The following is a 19,324-nucleotide window of genomic DNA, read 5'->3' as shown; positions in this document are numbered from 1 at the left end:
GTCCGCCACATCATTTATGTGGCCTCCACATCATTTTATGTGGTCTGCCAAACCTTTTTATGTGGCCTCCACATCATTTTATGTGGTCTGCCACATCATTTACGTGGCCTCCACCCACGTCATTTTATGTGGTCTGTCACATCATTTATGTGTTCTCCACGTAATTTTACGTGGCCTCCACATCATTTTATGTGGTCTGCCCCATCATTCATGTGGCCTCCACGTCATTTTATGTGGTTTGCCACGTCATTTATGTGGCCTCCACATAATTTTATGTTGTCTGCCGCGACATTTACGTGGCCTCCACGTCATTTTATGTGGTTTGCCACTTCATTTTATGTGGCCTCCACCCACGTCATTTTATGTGGTCTGCCACATCATTTATGTGGCATGACTCCACGTCATTTAAAATGGTTTGCCACATCATTTTATGTGGCCTCCACGTCATTTTATGTGGTTTGCCACTTCATTTTATGTGGCCTCCACATCATTTTACGTGGCTTCCATGTAATTTTATGCTTATTCTTTTTTTCCGGTCAGCGGACTGGGTATCGAAACTAGGAATCGAAATTCTAACTTTTGAACAATTCTGGGAGAATCGGAAAGTTAGTCCCGGTTCCAATCGATACACGATACCCAACCATAAGAGGTACAACATCTCACTCTGTGTTTTCTGGAATCACATATTTGGGTTAAAAACATTTTTTGCGAACCAGTAATTATAGTCTGCAATTGATGTGTTGGTGCTTACCATGTAATACTCTTCCATATCAGTAGGTGGCAGCCGGTAGCTAATTGCTTTGTAAATGCAGGTAAAAAGGTGTCTTATGCTCAAACCAAAAATAAACAAAAGGCAAGTTCCCTTAAGAAAAGGCATTGAAGCTTAGGGAAGGCTATGCAGAACAAAACTAAAACTGAACTGGCCACAAAGTAAACAAAAACAGAATGCTGGACGACAGCAAAGACTTACTGCATGTGGAGCAGATGGCGTCCATAAGGTACATCCGTACATCACATGACAATCAACAATGTCCCTACAAAGAAGGATAAAAACAACTGAAATATTCTTGATTGCTAAAACAAAGTAGATGCGGGAAATATAAGACATGAAACTGCTACCGGAAAATACCAAAAAAAGAGAAAAAGCCACCAAAATAGGAGCGCAAGACAAGAAGTAAAAGACTACACACAGGAAAACAGCAAAAAGTCCAAATACCGTATTTCCTTGAATTGCCGCTGGGGCGCTAATTAATTTAAAACCTCTTCTCACTCCGGCGTTTACCAAAGGCATGCGGTAAAGGCAAGCATGCGCTAATTATTTTAAAACCTCTTCTCACTCCCGCATTTACCAAAGACGTGGTAAATTTAGGCCTGCGCTTAAAAATTTGAGTGTGATGTAAGGGTACCATCATGAAAAGCACATTTAATAAAAAAAACGTTATTATGGTCTTACCTTTACTTATAAATGAAGTCCATGCGCTGCTCCTTCTGATCAAAAGCATCGATAACTTGTTTATAGAAGTCTTCCTTATCTTTCTTCAGTTTTAAAAGTCTCTGTCTTGATGGAGATCTTCCTTTATTACTTCCTGCTTCGATCGAAAGTCCAGTTTTGAAAACTGTTTTATTTTAGATACTGTATGTAATCCTCCATGTTAAAAGTGCAAGCGAGAGGAAAAAATAAACACACAATGTTTGTTGTCAATTCCTCTGCAGCCGGGTAGTCGCAAGAAGGATCACTAGCGCCCTCTACCACCAGGAGGCGGGAGTCATTTAATGACTCATATTTGACACACGCAGCTACGGTATATTAATAAAACATAGCTGCTTACTGTTCTTTTTAGCATATTCAATAACTTGGACCTTAAATCTTACTGAATAGCTCTTAACTTTATACGATTTCAAATGATTGAAATCAGCCTCCTCCATTTTGAAAATGATGACAGGTGAAGTGTCACTCGCGACGTGACGAGTTTGACCCGGCGGAAATTCTAGGCATATGCTAATTATTTTGCGAAACGAGTTTGACCCGGTGGAAATTCTAGACATGCGCTAATAAAAATAATATTTTGCGAAACGAGTTTGACCCGGCGTTAATCCTGAGCCGGCGATATTGCTAAGCATGCGCTAATTATTTTGCAAAACGAGTTTGACCCGGCAGTAATTCTAGGCAGGCGCATACTATATACCCGGCGGCAATTCAAGGAAATACGGTATATAACAAATCATTGAACTTTACCTACCCCTAGTGTCAGTCTGCCGTCATCTCCTCTTGCAAACATGCTGTGTTTTGAATGCAGAGTCTGGCAGAGGACTTGGACGTCTGCGGCCACACGCTGGCTGAGCTGGATGCTGCCGTGCAGGAGTTTGGTCGGCGGAACCCTCTGCTGGCCAAGCAGCTTAGCGACGCCATCAGCAAGTTGTCAGAGATACACCACCACACCACTCGACTAGCAGACTACCGCAATAACTGGCTCAAAAAGGTGTTATTTTTTCATCCTTTTTTTCAATTTAAATCTGTCCTAATCCAGAAGTATGGCGTTCTCAATATTATTCACTGTGCTCTTGGCTCTGCAGGCTGTTTGCTATTTAGATGAGTATCACGAGATGCTGGACTTCATTGTGAGGTGGTCGGAGAAAGGCAAGAGCCTGGTGAGGGCAAACATCATCTGGAACTCCTCACTTCACCTGCAGGAGCAGATACGGGTGTGCCTGGTGGGTTGCAAAGTACTGTGGAAGTTAGCCTCACATGTAGGCTTGTACGGTATACCGGTACTGGTATAGCACCGTGATACTAATGATTCATATTCGGTACTGTACCGCCTCTAAAAAGTATTTTTTTTCTTTAAATACATTTTTAGATTAAAAAAAACAAAACTAATATTGATATTGTTATTTTTACTGTTGCTTTTATGTATTTTTTGGTTTTCCTTTTTTTAGTATTGTATTTTAATAAGTCTTGTATTTGTAAAGTATTTTTTATTTGACTTGTAAATGTCTATTCTAAGTATTGTAAAGCTGGGAGTGGTTTGGTGTTGCTCTAGTTTCTTTTTTATATTTGACATTCTGTATTTTTGTAAATAACGTTTAAGAAATATATATATATTTACATAATAGGCATCATTATTACTTTTTTCCCAAGTTGTACGTTAGCTGCCCATCCATCCATCCATTTTCTACCGCTTATTCCCTTTTGGGGTCGCGGGGGGCGCTGGCGCCTATCTCAGCTGCAATCGGGCGGAAGGCGGGGTACACCCTGGACAAGTCGCCACCTCATCGCAGACGTTAGCTGCCAATAGGAGCTTTTGAAGCCTGTAAACTGTTTTTAAAAATGTTTTTTTTTGTATTTTATAAAAAACAAATAATGTATTACAAGAATCGTGTTGATTTGAGAATTTATTTTTAATCAAATCTTAACACAAAGAATCAGATTTTTTTTTTCAAAACAACTGCATATCTGCTTGTCACCTTAACTTTAAATTTCAAAGTATAGCCAATTGTGGAATTCTATCATGAGTGCTCTCTTTCTGCAATGATGCTTTTGCTTACATCCTCCATGCAGGCTGTCCTCAGAGAGTCCCGCGAGCTCCATGGAGACCTGGAGTCCATGGCGGAGAAAGTGGAGCTTCTGTCGGAAGTCCTGCAGGTGGAGTCCATGAGCCAGCAGGTGTGCGAGCTCAGCAGACACACGGAGGAGCTCCAGCAATGCATCCAGACACGGCTGCAGAGCTTGGAGGATGCAGAGAGGGTAAAAAAGTCTATATACCGAATTTTCCGGACCTTAGGGCGCACTGGATTATAAGGCGTGCTGCCAATGAGCAGGTCTATTTTCATACAAAAAAGGTATAATGGATTTATGCAGATCCCAAATACAGATCAGCAGGTACCAGAAGGTAAGAAATGTTGCTTTTGCATAATGTTGCGAGGCAAAACACCAGATAATATGTCTTAGCTTATACACACAGTATAATAGTACTCCTATGTTGAAGCACAGTACAATCCATTAAGTGGTGCGGCTTCATAGCTTACCAAAGTCCTACTAAAATATTCTAATGGATTTTTGAGCGCCGTGTGTAATTTTCCATATTTTCAATGGTACATATAAATTTTTGTTGTTTACTGGCATCATTTTTGCAGTCTACACCTATCTCTTATGTGTGACTGCCTTCATATTGCAGTCTAAACCTGTCTCTTATGTGCGACTGCCATCATATTGCAGTCTACACGTATCTCTTATGTGTGACTGCCATCGTATTGCAGTCTACATCTATCTCCTATGTGTGACTGCCATCATATTGCAGTCTACACCTGTCTCTTATGTGCGACTGCCATCATATTGCAGTCTACACCTGTCTCTTATGTGTGACTGCCATCATATTGCAGTCTACACTTATCTCTTATGTGTGACTGCCATCAAATTGCAGTATACACCTATCTCTTACGTGTGACTGCCATCGTATTGCAGTCTACACCTGTCTCTTATGTGTGACTGCTATCACATTGCAGTCTACACCTGTCTCTTATGTGTGACTGCCATCGTATTGCAGTCTACACCTATCTCTTATGTGTGACTGCTATCATATTGCAGTCTACACGTATCTCTTATGTGTGACTGCCATCGTATTGCAGTCTTCACGTATCTCTTATGTGTGACTGCCATCATATTGCAGTCTACACCTATCTCTTGTGTGTGACTGCCTTCATATTGCAGTCTACGCCTGTCTCTTATATGCGACTGCCATCATATTGCAGTCTACACCTGTCTCTTATGTGTGACTGCCATCATATTGCAGTCTACACTTATCTCTTATGTGTGACTGCCATCATATTGCAGTCTACACCTATCTCTTGTGTGTGACTGCCTTCATATTGCAGTCTACACCTGTCTCTTATGTGTGACTGCCATCATATTGCAGTCTACACTTATCTCTTATGTGTGACTGCCATCATATTGCAGTCTACACCTATCTCTTGTGTGTGACTGCCTTCATATTGCAGTCTACACCTGTCTCTTATGTGCGACTGCCATCATATTGCAGTCTACACGTATCTCTTATGTGTGACTGCCATCGTATGGCAGTCTACACCTGTCTCTTATGTGTGACAGTAATCATATTGCAGTCGACACATATCTCTTATGTTTGACTGCCATCTACTGGTCACTTTTATTATTACACCATGTACCAAATAAAGTAGCTTCCAGGTCGGTAAGCACAACCAAAAGGGTTCTGTGCATTAGGTGCACCGGGTTATAAGGCGCAGTGTCGAGTTTTGAGAAAATTAAAGGATTTTAAGTACGCCATATAGTCTGGAAAATGCAGTAACTGTGATGACTGCTTGTACTAATACATTTGAAAACGGTTATGTCTTCAGAGTATGGAAGCCCTGGAATGTGAAGTCAAGGCCTTGCATGTGGCTTTAGAGCAGGTCCAAGCCACGCTAACCTCACCGGAGCTGGCACGCCAGAGCCTTAAAGAGCAGCTGGTCCAGAGACAGGTAACCACCAGAAGATCGGGGATGGCCCCGAGTGTCAATGATGAAAACCCTCTTTGTTCGGGACAGCGTCTGTTGGCCGACATGGAGAGTTTCAAGCAGCAGGTGCAGACGCTGCAGCTGTGCCAGAGCGCTCTGCAGGTCCCGGAGGAAGTGATGCCCAACCTGGCCATTTGTCGCACAGCTGTGCGTCTGCAGCAGGAGGCCAGCCACCTGCAGCACGTGGCCATCCAGCAGTGCAACATCCTGCAGGTACACCACCTCTCTAATGAAATACCCCAATGCTACCCACATCATTTGGACTTTCTTATCTCATCATTTCAATTTTTTTATCTCATAATTTCGACTTTTTGTCTCATAATTTCAAATTTTTGTCTCATAATTTCGACTTACTTTCTTAATTTTTACTTTCTTCTCTCATAATTTAGATTTTTTTTATCTTATTATAACTTTTTGCCTGATAATTATGACTTTATCTCATAAGTTTGACAGTCTTATTTCATAATTCAGACTTTTTAGTTCATACTTATGATTTATCTCATAATTTTGACTTTTTATCTCATAATTTTGACTTTTTATCTCATTATTTTGACATTTTTTCTCATAATTTCGACTTTTTGTCTCATAATTTCGATGTACTTTCTTAATTTCGACTTCTCATAATTTAGACTTTTTATCTTATTGTAACTTTTTGTCTGATAAAGTTATGAGATAAAAAGTCATAATTAACAGTCTCATTTCATAATTCAGACTTTTTATCTCATATTTTCGACTTTTTGTCGCATCATTTCAGCTTTTTGTCTCATAATTTCGGATTTTTGTCTCATAATTTCGACTTTCTTCTCTCATAATTTAGATTTTTTTTATCTTATTCTAACTTTTTGTCTTATAATTAGGACTTTTTATCTCATAACTTTGACAATCTTATTTCATAATTCAGACTTTTTAGTTCATACTTATGATTTATCTCATAATTTTGACTTTTTATCTCATTATTTTGACTTTTTGTCTCATAATTTTGACTTTTTGTCTCAAAATTTCGACTTTTTGTCTCATAATTTCGATTTACTTTCTTAATTTCGACTTTCTTCTCAAAATTTAGACTTTTTATATTATAACTTTTTGTCTGATAATTATGACTTTATCTCATAACTTTAACAGTCTTATTTCATAATTCACTGCGATGAGGTGGCGACTTGTCCAGAGTGTACTCCGCCTTCTGCCCGATTGTAGCTGAGATAGGCGCCAGCGCCCCCCCCCGACCCCAAAAGGGAATAAGCGGTAGAAAATGGATGGATGGATGGATTTCATAATTCAGACTTTTTAGCTCATAGTTATGATTTATCTCATAATTTTGACTTATCTCATAATTTCGACTTTTTGTGTCATAATTTTGACTTTTTGTCTCATAATTTTGACTTTCTTCTCTCATAATTTGGATTTTTTTAATCTTATTATAACTTTTTGTCTGATAATCATGACTTTTTATCTCATAACTTTGACAGTCTTATTTCATAATCCAGCCTTTTTTGCTCATAGTTATGATTTATCTCATAATTTCGACTTTTTGTCTCATAATTTTGACTTTTTGTCTCATAATTTCGATTTACTTTCTTAATTTCGACTTTTTTCTCATAATTTAGATTTTTTTTAATCTTATTATAACTTTTTGGCTGATAATTATGACTTTTTATCTCATAACTTTGACAGTCTTATTTCATAATTCAGACTTTTTAGTTAATACTTATGATTTATCTCATAATTTTGACTTTTTATCTCATTATTTTGACTTTTTGTCTCATAATTTCGACTTTTTGTCTCAAAAGTTCGACTTACTTTCTTAATTTCGACTTTCTTCTCATAATTTAGACTTTGATTGATTGATTGATACTTTTATTAGTAGATTGCACAGTTCAGTACATATTCCGTACAATTGACCACTAAATGATAACACCCCAATAAGTTTTTCAACTTGTTTAAGTCGGGGTCCACGTTAATCAATTAATGGTAAACTTTTTATGTTATTATAACTTTTTGTCTGATAATTATGACTTTTTATCTCATAACTTTGTCAGTGTTATTTTACAATTCAGACTTTTTAGCTCGTAGTTATGATTTATCTCATAATTTTTTACTTTTTATCTCATTATTTTGACTTTTTGTCTCATAATTTTGACTTTTTGTCTCATAATTTCAACTTTTTGTCTCATAGATTCGACTTACTTTCTTAATTTTGACTTTCTTCTCTCAGAATTTAGATTTTTTTTATCTTATAACTTTTTGTTTGATAATTATGACTTTTATCTCATAACTTTAACAGTCTTATTTCATAATTCAGACTTTTTAGCTCGTAGTTATGATTTATCTCATAATATCGACTTTTTGACTCATGATTTCAACTTTTTGTCTCATAATTTCGACTTTTTCTGTCATAATTTCGATTTACTGTCTTAATTTCGACTTTCTTCTCTCATAATTTTGATTTTTCTTATCTTATTATAACTTTTTGTCCGATAATTACGACTTTTTATCTCATAACTTTAACAGTCTTATTTCATAATTCAGACTTTTTAGTTCATACTTATGATTTATCTCATAATTTTGACTTTTTATCTCATTATTTTGACTTTTTGTCTCATAATTTCGACTTACTTTCTTAATTTCGACTTTTCTTCTCATAATTTTGACTTTTTATCTTATTATAACTTTTTGTCTGATAATTATGACTTTTTATCTCATAACTTTGACAGTCTTATTTTATAATTCAGACTATTTAGCTCGTAGTTATGATTTATCTCATAATATTTTACTTTCTATCTCATATTTTTGACTTTTTGTCTCATTATTTTGACTTTTTGTCTCATAATTTCGACTTTTTGTCTCATAATTTTGACTTACTTTCTTAATTTCGACTTTTCTAGTCATAATTTCGACTTTTTATTTTATTATAACTTTTTGTCTGATAATTATGACTTTTTATATCATAACTTTGACAGTCTTATTTTACAATTCAGACTTTTTAGCTCGTAGTTATGATTTATCTCATAATTTTTTACTTTTGATCTCATATTTTCGACTTTTTGTCTCATAATTTTGACTTTTTGTCTCATAATTTCAACTTTTTGTCTCATTTTCGACTTACGTTCTTAATTTCGACTTTCTTCTCATAATTTAGACTTTTTATCTTATTGTAACTTTTTGTCTGATAATTATGACTTTTTATCTCATAACTTTAACAGTCTTATTTCATAATTCAGACTTTTTAGCTCGTAGTTATGATTTATCTCATAATTTCGACTTTTTGACTCATGATTTCAACTTTTTGTCTCATAATTTTGACTTTTTCTGTCATAATTTCGATATACTGTCTTAATTTTGACTTTCTTCTCTCATAATTTTGATTCTTTTTTTATCTTATTATAACTTTTTGTCTGATAAGTATGACTTTTTATCTCACAACTTTGACAGTCTTATTTCATAATTCAGACTTTTTAGTTCATACTTATGATTTATTCCATAATTTTGACTTTTTATCTCATTATTTTGAGTTTTTGTCTCAAAAGTTCGACTTACTTTCTTAATTTCGACTTTCTTGTCATAATTTAGACTTTTTATCTTATTATAACTTTTTGTCTGATAATTATGACTTTTTATCTCATAATTTTAACAGTCTTTATTTATATTTCAGACTTTTTAGCTCGTAATTATGATTTATCGCATAATTTTTTACTTTTTATCTCATATTTTCGACTTTTTGTCTCATAATTTTGACTTACTTTCCTAATTCTGACTTTCTTCTCTCATATTATCTTATTATAACTTTTTGTCTGATAATAATGACTTTATCTCATAACTTTAACAGTCTTATTTCATAATTCAGACGTTTTAGCTCGTAGTTATGATTTATCTCATAATTTCGACTTTTTGACTCATAATTTCGACTTTTTGTCTCATAATTTCAAATTTTTGTCTCATCATTTCGACTTACTTTCTTAATTTTGACTGTTTTCTCTCATAATTTAGATTTTTTTTATCTTATAACATTTTGTCAGATAATTATGACTTTTTTTCTCTTAACTTAAACAGTTTTATTTCATAATTCAGACTTTTTAGCTCGTAGTTATGATTTATCTCATAATTTTGACTTTTTGTCTCATAATTTCGACTTTTTGTCTCAATTTCAACTTTTTGTCTCATAATTTCGACTTTCTTATTTTCGACTTTCTTCTGTCATATTTTAGATTTTTTTTTCTCTCAACTTTTTGTCTAATTATGACTTTTTATCTCATAACTTTGACAGTCTTATTTCATAATTCAGACTTTTTAGCTCATAGTTATGATTTATTTCATAATTTCGACTTTTTGTCTCATAATTTCGACTTTTTGTCTCATAATTTTGACTTTTTGTCTCATAATTTAGACTTTCTTCTCTCATAATTTGGATTTTTTAAATCTTATTATAACTTTTTGTCTGATAATTATGACTTTTTATCTCATAACTTTGACAGTCTTATTTCATAATTCAGACTTTTTTGCTCATAGTTATGATTTATCTCATAATTTTGACTTTTTGTCTCATAATTTCGATTCACCATATTTTTCGGACTATAAGTCACAGTTATGTGTGACTTATGTGTGAAAATATTAACACATTTCCTTAAATTATCAAATAATATTATTTATCTCATTTGCGGAAGAGACGAAGAAAATGTCAGCAATCGTCAAACACACGTCAACCAATGAGAATTTGGCGTGGGAGGGTCATGGCAGAAGTGCATTGTGGGTCATGGAATGCTATATGCTATATGCGACTTCAGTAGCTATTAAAATGGATCATTTCATCGTTGGCGGTAACTTATAAAAACTGAGAAGGGCTGAACAAAAATGTCACCGAAAAGGAAATCATGTACTGCAGATTACAAACTGGATGTAGTGAAATATGCAGCAGAAAACGACAATAAGAAATGAAGCCGTGCCTTGAGGCGTTTTTTTCTGGTCTATTATTTTTGCTGCTTTCTGTATCTGCCGCCTAATGACTGAGCTACGTCATTTCCTGTGATGACCCACAGGGCATTTCCTGTGGGACAGGATTTATTCCCAAGGATTCGAATAAAGAACAAACTCTTTTTCTTTACTATAGTGCAGTGGTTTTCAACCTTTTTTCAGTGATGTACCCCCTGTGAACATTTTTTAACTCAAGTACCCACTAATCAGAGCAAAGCATTTTTGGTTGAAAAAAAGAGATAAAGAGGTAAAATACAGCACTATGTCATCAGTTTCTGATTCATTAAATTGTATAACAGTGCAAAATATTGCTCATGTGTTGTGGTCTTTCTTGAACTATTTGGAAAAAAAGATATAAAAATAACTAAAAACTTGTTGAAAAATAAACAAGTGATTCAATTATAAATAAAGAATTCTACACATAAAATTAATCATCAACCTAAAGTGCCCTCTTTGGGGATTGTAATAGAGATCCATCTGGATTCATCAACTTAGTTCTGAACATTTCTTCACAAAAAAAGAAATCTTCAACATCAATATTTATGGAACATGTCCACAAAAAAATCTAGCTGTCAACACTGAATATTGCATTGTTGTATTTCTTTTTACAGTTTATGAACTTACATTCATATTTTGTTGAAATATTATTCAATAAATGTATTTATAAAAGATTTTTGAATTGTTGCTATTTTTAGAATATTTTAAAAAAATCTCCCGTACCCCTTGGCATACCTTCAAGTACCCTCAGGGGTCCGCGTACCCCCATTTGAGAACCACTGCTATAGTGGCCTCGATAACGGGAACCGTTTCTTAAAAAACGGTAAAAATGGCTGGTTGTCCTTGCATAGCGCTTTTCTACCCCTTTTTAAGGAGCCCAAAGCACTTTGACAGTAGTTCCACATTCACACACGCATTCACACACTGATGGCGGGATTCGAGTCCATAGAATCGGTTCTTTTCTTATCGAACAACCGGGAGAAGCGGTTTCGAACATCATCCCTACTTTTTATGTCACAATTATGACTTTTAATCTCATACCTAGAGAATATCTCATCATTTTGACTTTTTATCTCGTAAATATGACTTTTATCTCATAATTGTGACTTTTTAAATCTCATAATTTAGACTTTTATTTTTTTTTTTGACTTTCTTATCTCATAATTGTGATTTTTTTTTACCTTACTTTTTAATCTCATAACTTTGACTTTCTTTTTTCATATTTTTTTTTAATCTCTTTTTTTAATAATTTGGGGTCCAGTGTGAGAAAGGGTGAGCTAAACGCCGTGGTGTGTCACAGGAGGCGGTGGTGCAGTATGAGCAGTACGAGCAGGAAGTCCGAGAGCTGCAGGGGCTGATAGAGGAAGCCCATGGTGTCATCCAGGACCAACCCATCACCAGCAGCAACATCCAGGAGCTGCAGGCACAGATCCTTCACCATGAAGTAAGCCACGCCAATGACTTATCCTTTAATTATGGGCCTGCTGAAAAACCCCAGGCTAACATTTATAACAAGGGTAGGGAACCTATGGCTCTAGAGCCAGATGTGGCTCTTTTGATGACTGCATCTGGCTCTCAGATAACTCCGAGCTGACACTGCTTAATACGCTAATTATTGAATAATTCCGCTTGTAATCACAGTGTTAAAAATAACGTTCAAAATATAAAACATTCTCGTGCATTTTAACCCATCCATCCGTTTTCTAGCGCACCTGTTCAAGAAGTTGCGTTAATGGTAAAAAGTTATTTATTTATTATTGATTAGTGTGGGGCTTGCCCTCCTGGGGGTTCTACAGACCACCAAGCACGGACATCAGAGCCTGTTTCAGGGTTACAATATTGTTTTATTTTTCAATAAGTCTGTTGGGATGTCGCATGGCTGCAGTATGCAAGAATCCAGGAGAGTAGAGTGAAGGTAAGAATATTTAATACTCATAAGAAAATAACAAAAGCAAACATAAAGCAGTCGTGCAGATAAACGTTCTCAACAGAGCACTGAGGAGTGCTCGAGTGAAACATAAATAGACACCAGTGTGATTGACAGCAGGTGTGAACCACTGCCAATCAACGAAAACAGAAAAACAACAGTGCTCCGTGGATAAAACAGGAAATACAACAAAATAAGAGCGCTGAACAGGAAGTAAATACAAAAACACAAAAAACTAACAGAAATGAAGTGACAGATAAGTCTCTCAGTTGCTTTCCAGCAATTGTCCTTTTCTCTTTCGTTCTCGTTTGCACTCTGGCTCCAGCCCCAACCCCGTCTCTCCTCCTGGCTGCTGCTTATAACATAGTGACAGGTGATTAGATAACAAGGCCCAGGTGGGCCATCTACGCACCTGTCACTAATTTCGTGGCCGGTCCTGGCCTACTCCGCTTCGCTGCAGGCCCGCAGGCCACACCCCCTCCACAGTTAGCTTCAGAATAACAATGTTATTACAGAGAATAACAGACTTATTATACTCTAGAAATGTTGGTTTTACTTAAAAATGTACGTGATTAGTTGTGTTCAGTGTTAAAAAAAACATTATATGGCTCTTATGGAAATACATTTTAAAATATTTGGCTCTCTCAGCCAAAAAGGTTCCCGACCCCTGATTTATACTATCATTTTAACTTCAATCAAACCTGAGCCAGAGGTTTACAGCACAGTCAGCAGGCCCATCAAATTGTTTGCAGAAACTTTCTAGTTAATATATACCGTGTTTTTTGGACTATAAGTCACAGTATTTTTCATAGTTTGGCCAGGGGTGCGACTTATACTCAGGAGCGACTTCTGTGTGAAATTATTAACACATTCCCGTAAAATATCAAATAATACTATTTAGCTCATTCACGTAAGAGTCTAGACCAGGGGTCTGCAACCTGCAGCTCTGGAGCCGCATGCAGTGCTTTAGTGGCTCCCTGGAGCTTTTCAATCCATCCATCCATCCATTTTCTACCGCTTATTCCCTTTCGGGGTCGCGGGGGGCGCTGGTGCCTATCTCAGCTACAATCGGGCGGAAGGCGGGGTACACCCTGGACAAGTCGCCACCTCATCGCAGGGCCAACACAGATAGACAGACAACATTCACACTCACATTCACACAATAGGGACCATTTAGTGTTGCCAATCAACCTATCCCCAGGTGCATGTCTTTGGAAGTGGGAGGAAGCCGGAGTACCCGGAGGGAACCCACGCAGTCACGGGGAGAACATGCAAACTCCACACAGAAAGATCCCGAGCCTGGATTTGAACCCAGGACTGCAGGAGCTTCGTATTGTGAGGCAGACGCACTAACCCCTCTGCCACCGTGAAGCCCATGGAGCTTTTCAAAAATGCATGAATATAGAAAAAGATGGGGAAAAAATATATTTTTGTTTTTATAGGGTTTCTCTTGGACAGGGGTAGGGAACCTATGGCTCTAGATCAGGGGTGTCAAACTCAAATACAGAGTGGGCCAAAATTCTAAACTGAACAAAGCCGTGGGCCAAAGTTGAACAACTTAACCTTTTAATAGGGACCCAAACAAGTTTTGCATTGAATGTTGAACAGGCAAGGATTACATAACTTTATAGTGACATGCAAAATCGAGTTCTGTTGGTAGCAGGGGTGTATATTGTAGCGTCCCGAAAGAGTTAGTGCTGCAAGGGGGTCTGGGTATTTGTTCTGTTATGTTCATGTTGTGTTACAGTGCGGATGTTCACCCGAAACGTGTTTGTCATTCTTGTTTGGTGTGGGTTCACAGTGTGGTGGATATTTGTAACAGTGTTAAAGTTGTTTATACGGCCACCCTCAGTGTGACCTGTATGGCTGTTGACCAAGTATGCCTTGCATTCACTTGTGTGTGTGTGTAGAATCCGCATATATTACGTGACTGGGGCGGCACGCTGATTGTATGGCGGAAAAGCGGACATGACGACAGGTTGTAGGGGACACTTAAAGCAGTACCTTTAAGGCGCGCCACCGATATTGTTGTCCGAGTGGAAATCGGGAGAAATTCAGGAGAATGGTTGCCCCGGTAGATTTTCAGGGGGGACGGGGGAGACTGAAATTCGGGAGTCTCCTGGGAAAATCGTGAGAGTTGGCAAGTATTAGAATTAGCGGTGAATGCACCGCCGCTGTATAATACCGGCGGGCCAGCTCTAATGTTGATTTAATATTGTCTCAAATTTGGCCCGCGGGCCAGAGTTTGACACCCATGCTCTAGAGCAGGGGTGCCCATTACGTCGATCGCGAGCTACCAGTCGACCGCGGGGGGTGTGTCAGTCGATCTCCAGCCAGGCTTTTAAAAAAAATAGACCTAAAAATTAGTGATCATCAATCTTCACCAAGACGTCACTTAAATGACATTCACGGTACCGGAGGGTCTTGTGAGATGACGCTGGCTGCTGCAAGATCTTTATTATGAAAATATGACCGAGAGGAAGGCGAGAAACACTTTTTATTTCAACAGACTCTCGCGCCGTACCTTCCGTCAGAACTCTAAAGGCCGACTGCACATTTCCTATCTTCACAATAAAAGCCCTGCTTCACGCTGCCTGCGCTAACTAAATACAGAGTCTCGGAAAACTGGCGTGCACAAGCGATCCCTCAGAAAACTGGCGTGCACAAGTGATGTGCAGGCCAGCTTTCCGAGACTCTTATTTTGTTAGCGCAGGCAGCATGAAGCAGGGCTTTTATTGTGAAGATAGGAAATGTGCAGTCGGCCTTTAGAGTTTTGACGGAAGGGACGGCGCGAAAGTCTGTTGAAATAAAAAGTGTTTCTCGCCTTCCTCTCTGTCATTTTTTCATAATAATGAACTGGCAGCAGCCAGCGTCATCTCACAAGACCCTCGGGTGCCGTGAATGTCAATCAAGCAAGCTACGGAATTTGCCGCCAATGTTTTTCTTGTAAAGTGTATGGAAGCTGGATAAATTAGATGCCAAAAACCAACCACTTTCATGTGGTATTGTACAGAAAGGACAACTTTTTTTCTCCTCCATTTGAAAATGTGGGCGTTATCATCATTACTGTCTGATTCCAATCAATGCAAGTCATCAGAATCAGGTAATACACCAACTTATATTCTTGTCTTTGTGAAAGAAAGACATCTATATGTGTTACACAGGCTTGTATTATCATTAAACACATTTAACTTGTTACCGCTTATTCCCTTTTGGGGTCGCGGGGGGCACTGGCGCCTATCTCAGCTACAATCGGGCGGAAGGCAGGGTACATCCTGGACAAGTCGCCACCTCATCGCAGGGCCAACACAGATAGACAGACAACATTCACACTCGGGCCAATTTAGTGTTGCCAATCAACCTATCCCCAGGTGCATGTCTTTGGAGGTGGGAGGAAGCCAGAGTACCCGGGGGGGAACCCACGCATTCACGGGGAGAACATGCAAACTCCACACAGAAAGATCCCGAGCCTGGATTTGAACCCAGGACTGCAGGAGCTTCGTATTGTGAGGCAGACGCACTAACCCCTCTGCCACCGTGAAGCGCTATAGTGGAGTTTAAAAGCAGCGGACACAACATGGTGACAGCGTACAACATAAAAGAATCAATCAATCAATCAATCAATGTTTATTTATATAGCCCCAAATCACAAATGTCTCAAAGGACTGCACAACTCATTACAACTACAACATCCTCGGAAGAACCCACAAAAGGGCAAGGAAAACTCACACCCAGTGGGCAGGGAGAATTCACATCCAGTGGGACGCCAGTGACAATGCTGACTATGAGAAACCTTGGAGAGGACCTCAGATGTGGGCAACCCCCCCCCCTCTAGGGGACCGAAAGCAATGGATGTCGAGCGGGTCTAACATGATACTGTGAAAGTTCAATCCATAGTGGCTCCAACACAGCCGCGAGAGTTCAGTTCAAGCGGATCCAAGACAGCAGCGAGAGTCCCGTCCACAGGAAATCATCTCAAGCGGATCAGCAGCGTAGAGATGTCCCCAACCGATACACCCATCCTGGGTCCCGACGAGCGGTCCATCCTGGGTCTCGACTCTGGACAGCCAGTACTTCATCCATGGTCATCGGACCGGACCCCCTCCACAAGGGAGGGGGGGACATAGGAGAAAGAAAAGAAGCGGCAGATCAACTGGTCTAAACAGGAGGTCTATTTAAAGGCTAGAGTATACAGATGAGTTTTAAGGTGAGACTTAAATGCTTCTACTGAGGTAGCATCTCGAACTGTTACCGGGAGGGCATTCCAGAGTACTGGAGCCCGAACGGAAAACGCTCTATAGCCCGCAGACTTTTTTTGGGCTCTAGGAATCACTAATAAGCCGGAGTCCTTTGAAGGCAGATTTCTTGCCGGGACATATGGTACAATACAATCGGCAAGATAGGCTGGAGCTAGACCGTGTAGTATTTTATACGTAAGTAGTAAAACCTTAAAGTCACATCTTAAGTGCACAGGAAGCCAGTGCAGGTGAGCCAGTACAGGCGTAATGTGATCAAACTTTCTTGTTCTTGTCAAAAGTCTAGCAGCCGCATTTTGTACCAACTGTAATCTTTTAATGCTAGACATGGGGAGACCCGAAAATAATACGTTACAGTAATCGAGACGAGACGTAACAAACGCATGGATAATGATCTCAGCGTCTTTAGTGGACAGAATGGAGCGAATTTTAGCGATATTACGGAGATGAAAGAAGGCCGTTTTGGTGCATGTCTTTGGAAGTGGGAGGAAGCCGGAGTACCCGGGGGGGAACCCACGCAGTCACGGGGAGAACATGCAAACTCCACACAGAAAGATCCCGAGCCTGGATTTGAACCCAGGACTGCAGGAGCTTCGTATTGTGAGGCAGACGCACTAACCCCTCTGCCACCGTGAAGCACTATAGTGGAGTTTAAAAGCAGCGGACACAACATGGTGACAGCGTACAACATAAAAGAAGGCAAACGGGAACTTACCTAGTGTCTGCACACCGGCTTGAGCCTGAGTACAGACTGAATGAACTGCAACGCCATTTAACAGTCCTAACGCCGATCAGCTGGGCTAAGGGTACACGCCTCTCTTAAAGAGACACTTCGGTTTTAGACTGCTGATACTCAACTCAGTTTTACTTAAACTTAGCCTCCCATCCAAAACACATAAACAAACCCACAAACACAACAGCGTACATTTTCAATGTTTGACTTTGAACATCTTTTTCCTGAAATAACAGGAGCTGGCCCAGAAGATTAAAGGCTACCAGGAGCAGATAGCTTCGCTCAACTCCAAATGCAAGATGTTGGCCGTGAAGGCCAAGCACGCCACCTTGCTGCTGACGGTCAGCGACGTGGAGGGTCTGCCCGAGCTGGAAGCGGAGAAGATGGCCTCGGCCCAGGCTGTGATGGTATATTTTCTGAATGACGTCTACTTCTTTGGCCGCCGCCTCTACGCTTCCTTCACTGGCACGTCTGCTCTCTTCCTTCCTCCCTTGCATGTTTTTGTCAGATGACCGCCGGTCGCTGCCACGCTCTCCTGTCTCCTGTCACTGAGGAGTCTGGGGAGGAGGGCACCAGCAGCGAGGTCTTCTCCCCCCCTGTGTGTCGCTCTCCTTCCCCACTGGCTCTTAGTGAGGCCGCCGAGGTATCTGTCCTCTCTTTTCCGCCTTTGCATTGAAGTCCCGGCTTTTCTCCAGGCTTGCTGCAATAACCAGTCTAAAAAAAACCCACTTATGTATTCTTTTCTCAGGCTGGAAGCGGTGCGCTAAAAAGAGCTCCAGTCCAAGAGTTGTACGACCCCACGTTTGAGTCCGTGGCCAACTTGGATGACCTGCAGCGCTCCTGGGAGACGTTAAAGAACGTGGTACGTACCATCGCAACAATACTAGCCCAAGCCATGCATGGGAGTTACCCTACTTTCTGGACCATAGGGCGGACTGCTGAGGAGCGGGTCTAGTCAGGTCTATTTTCATACAAAAGGAGCAGCGGGTTATAGCTCGGTTGGTAGAGTGGCCGTGCCAGCAACTTGAGGGTTCCAGGTTCGATCCCCGCTTCCGCCATCCTAGTCGCTGCCGTTGTGCCCTTGGGCAAGTCACTTGACCCGGCTGCTCCCAGTGCCACCCACACTGCTTTAAATGGAACTTAGATATTGGCTTTCACTATGTAAAAGCGCTACATAAATATCCTGCTAGCCCCACCATGGACTGGACTCTCACTATTATGTTGGCCCCACCATGGACTGGACTCTCACTATTATGTTAGATCCACTATGGACTGGACTCTTACTATTATGTTACACCCACTATGGACTGGACTCTCACTATTATGTTGGCCCCACCATGGACTGGACTCTCACTATTATGTTGGATCCACTATGGACTGGACTCTCACTATTATGTTGGATCCACTATGGACTGGACTCTCACTATTATGTTAGATCCACTATGGACTGGACTCTCACACTATTATGTTGGATCCACTATGGACTGGACTCTCACTATTATGTTAGATCCACTATGGACTGGACTCTCACACTTTTATGTTAGATCCACTATGGACTGGACTCTCACTATTATGTTAGATCCACTACGGATTGGACTCCCACACTATTATGTTAGATCCACTAAGGATTGGACTCTCACTATTATGTTAGATCCACTATGGACTGGACTCTCACTATTGTGTTGGATCCACTATGGACTGGATTCTCACTATTATGTTGGATCCACTATGGACTGGGCTCTCACGATTATGTTAGATCCACTATGGACTAGACTCTCACACTATTATGTTAGATCCACTGTGGACTGGACTCTCACACTATTATGTTAGATCTACCATGGACTGGACTCTCACACTATTATGTTAGATTTACTATGGACTGGACTCTCACACTATTATGTTAGATCCACTATAGAC

General features: G+C 39.6%; 1 protein-coding gene across 3 annotated transcripts in view; it reads left to right on the top strand.

Moving 5' to 3' along the window:
• syne1b (spectrin repeat containing, nuclear envelope 1b) overlaps positions 1-19,324 on the top strand; it is a 346,051-nt gene that overhangs the window by 189,462 nt on the left and 137,265 nt on the right. For 2 of the 3 annotated variants that reach the window (XM_061894156.1, XM_061894154.1), the window contains 9 exons: positions 2,298-2,480; positions 2,575-2,712; positions 3,560-3,745; positions 5,371-5,493; positions 5,560-5,742; positions 11,792-11,935; positions 17,644-17,814; positions 17,916-18,050; positions 18,156-18,269. In XM_061894156.1, the coding sequence (XP_061750140.1) occupies positions 2,298-2,480; positions 2,575-2,712; positions 3,560-3,745; positions 5,371-5,493; positions 5,560-5,742; positions 11,792-11,935; positions 17,644-17,814; positions 17,916-18,050; positions 18,156-18,269 (1,377 nt within the window). The remainder of the gene's footprint in view (positions 1-2,297; positions 2,481-2,574; positions 2,713-3,559; positions 3,746-5,370; positions 5,494-5,559; positions 5,743-11,791; positions 11,936-17,643; positions 17,815-17,915; positions 18,051-18,155; positions 18,270-19,324) is intronic. The other variant, XM_061894155.1, reaches the window with a different exon arrangement.

The sequence above is a fragment of the Nerophis ophidion genome, linkage group LG03 (genome assembly GCF_033978795.1).
Source record: "Nerophis ophidion isolate RoL-2023_Sa linkage group LG03, RoL_Noph_v1.0, whole genome shotgun sequence".
Classification (NCBI taxonomy): Eukaryota; Metazoa; Chordata; class Actinopteri; order Syngnathiformes; family Syngnathidae; genus Nerophis; species Nerophis ophidion.
Note: the sequence above shows the minus strand (reverse complement) of the source record. Positions and strands in the feature narration are given on the sequence as shown.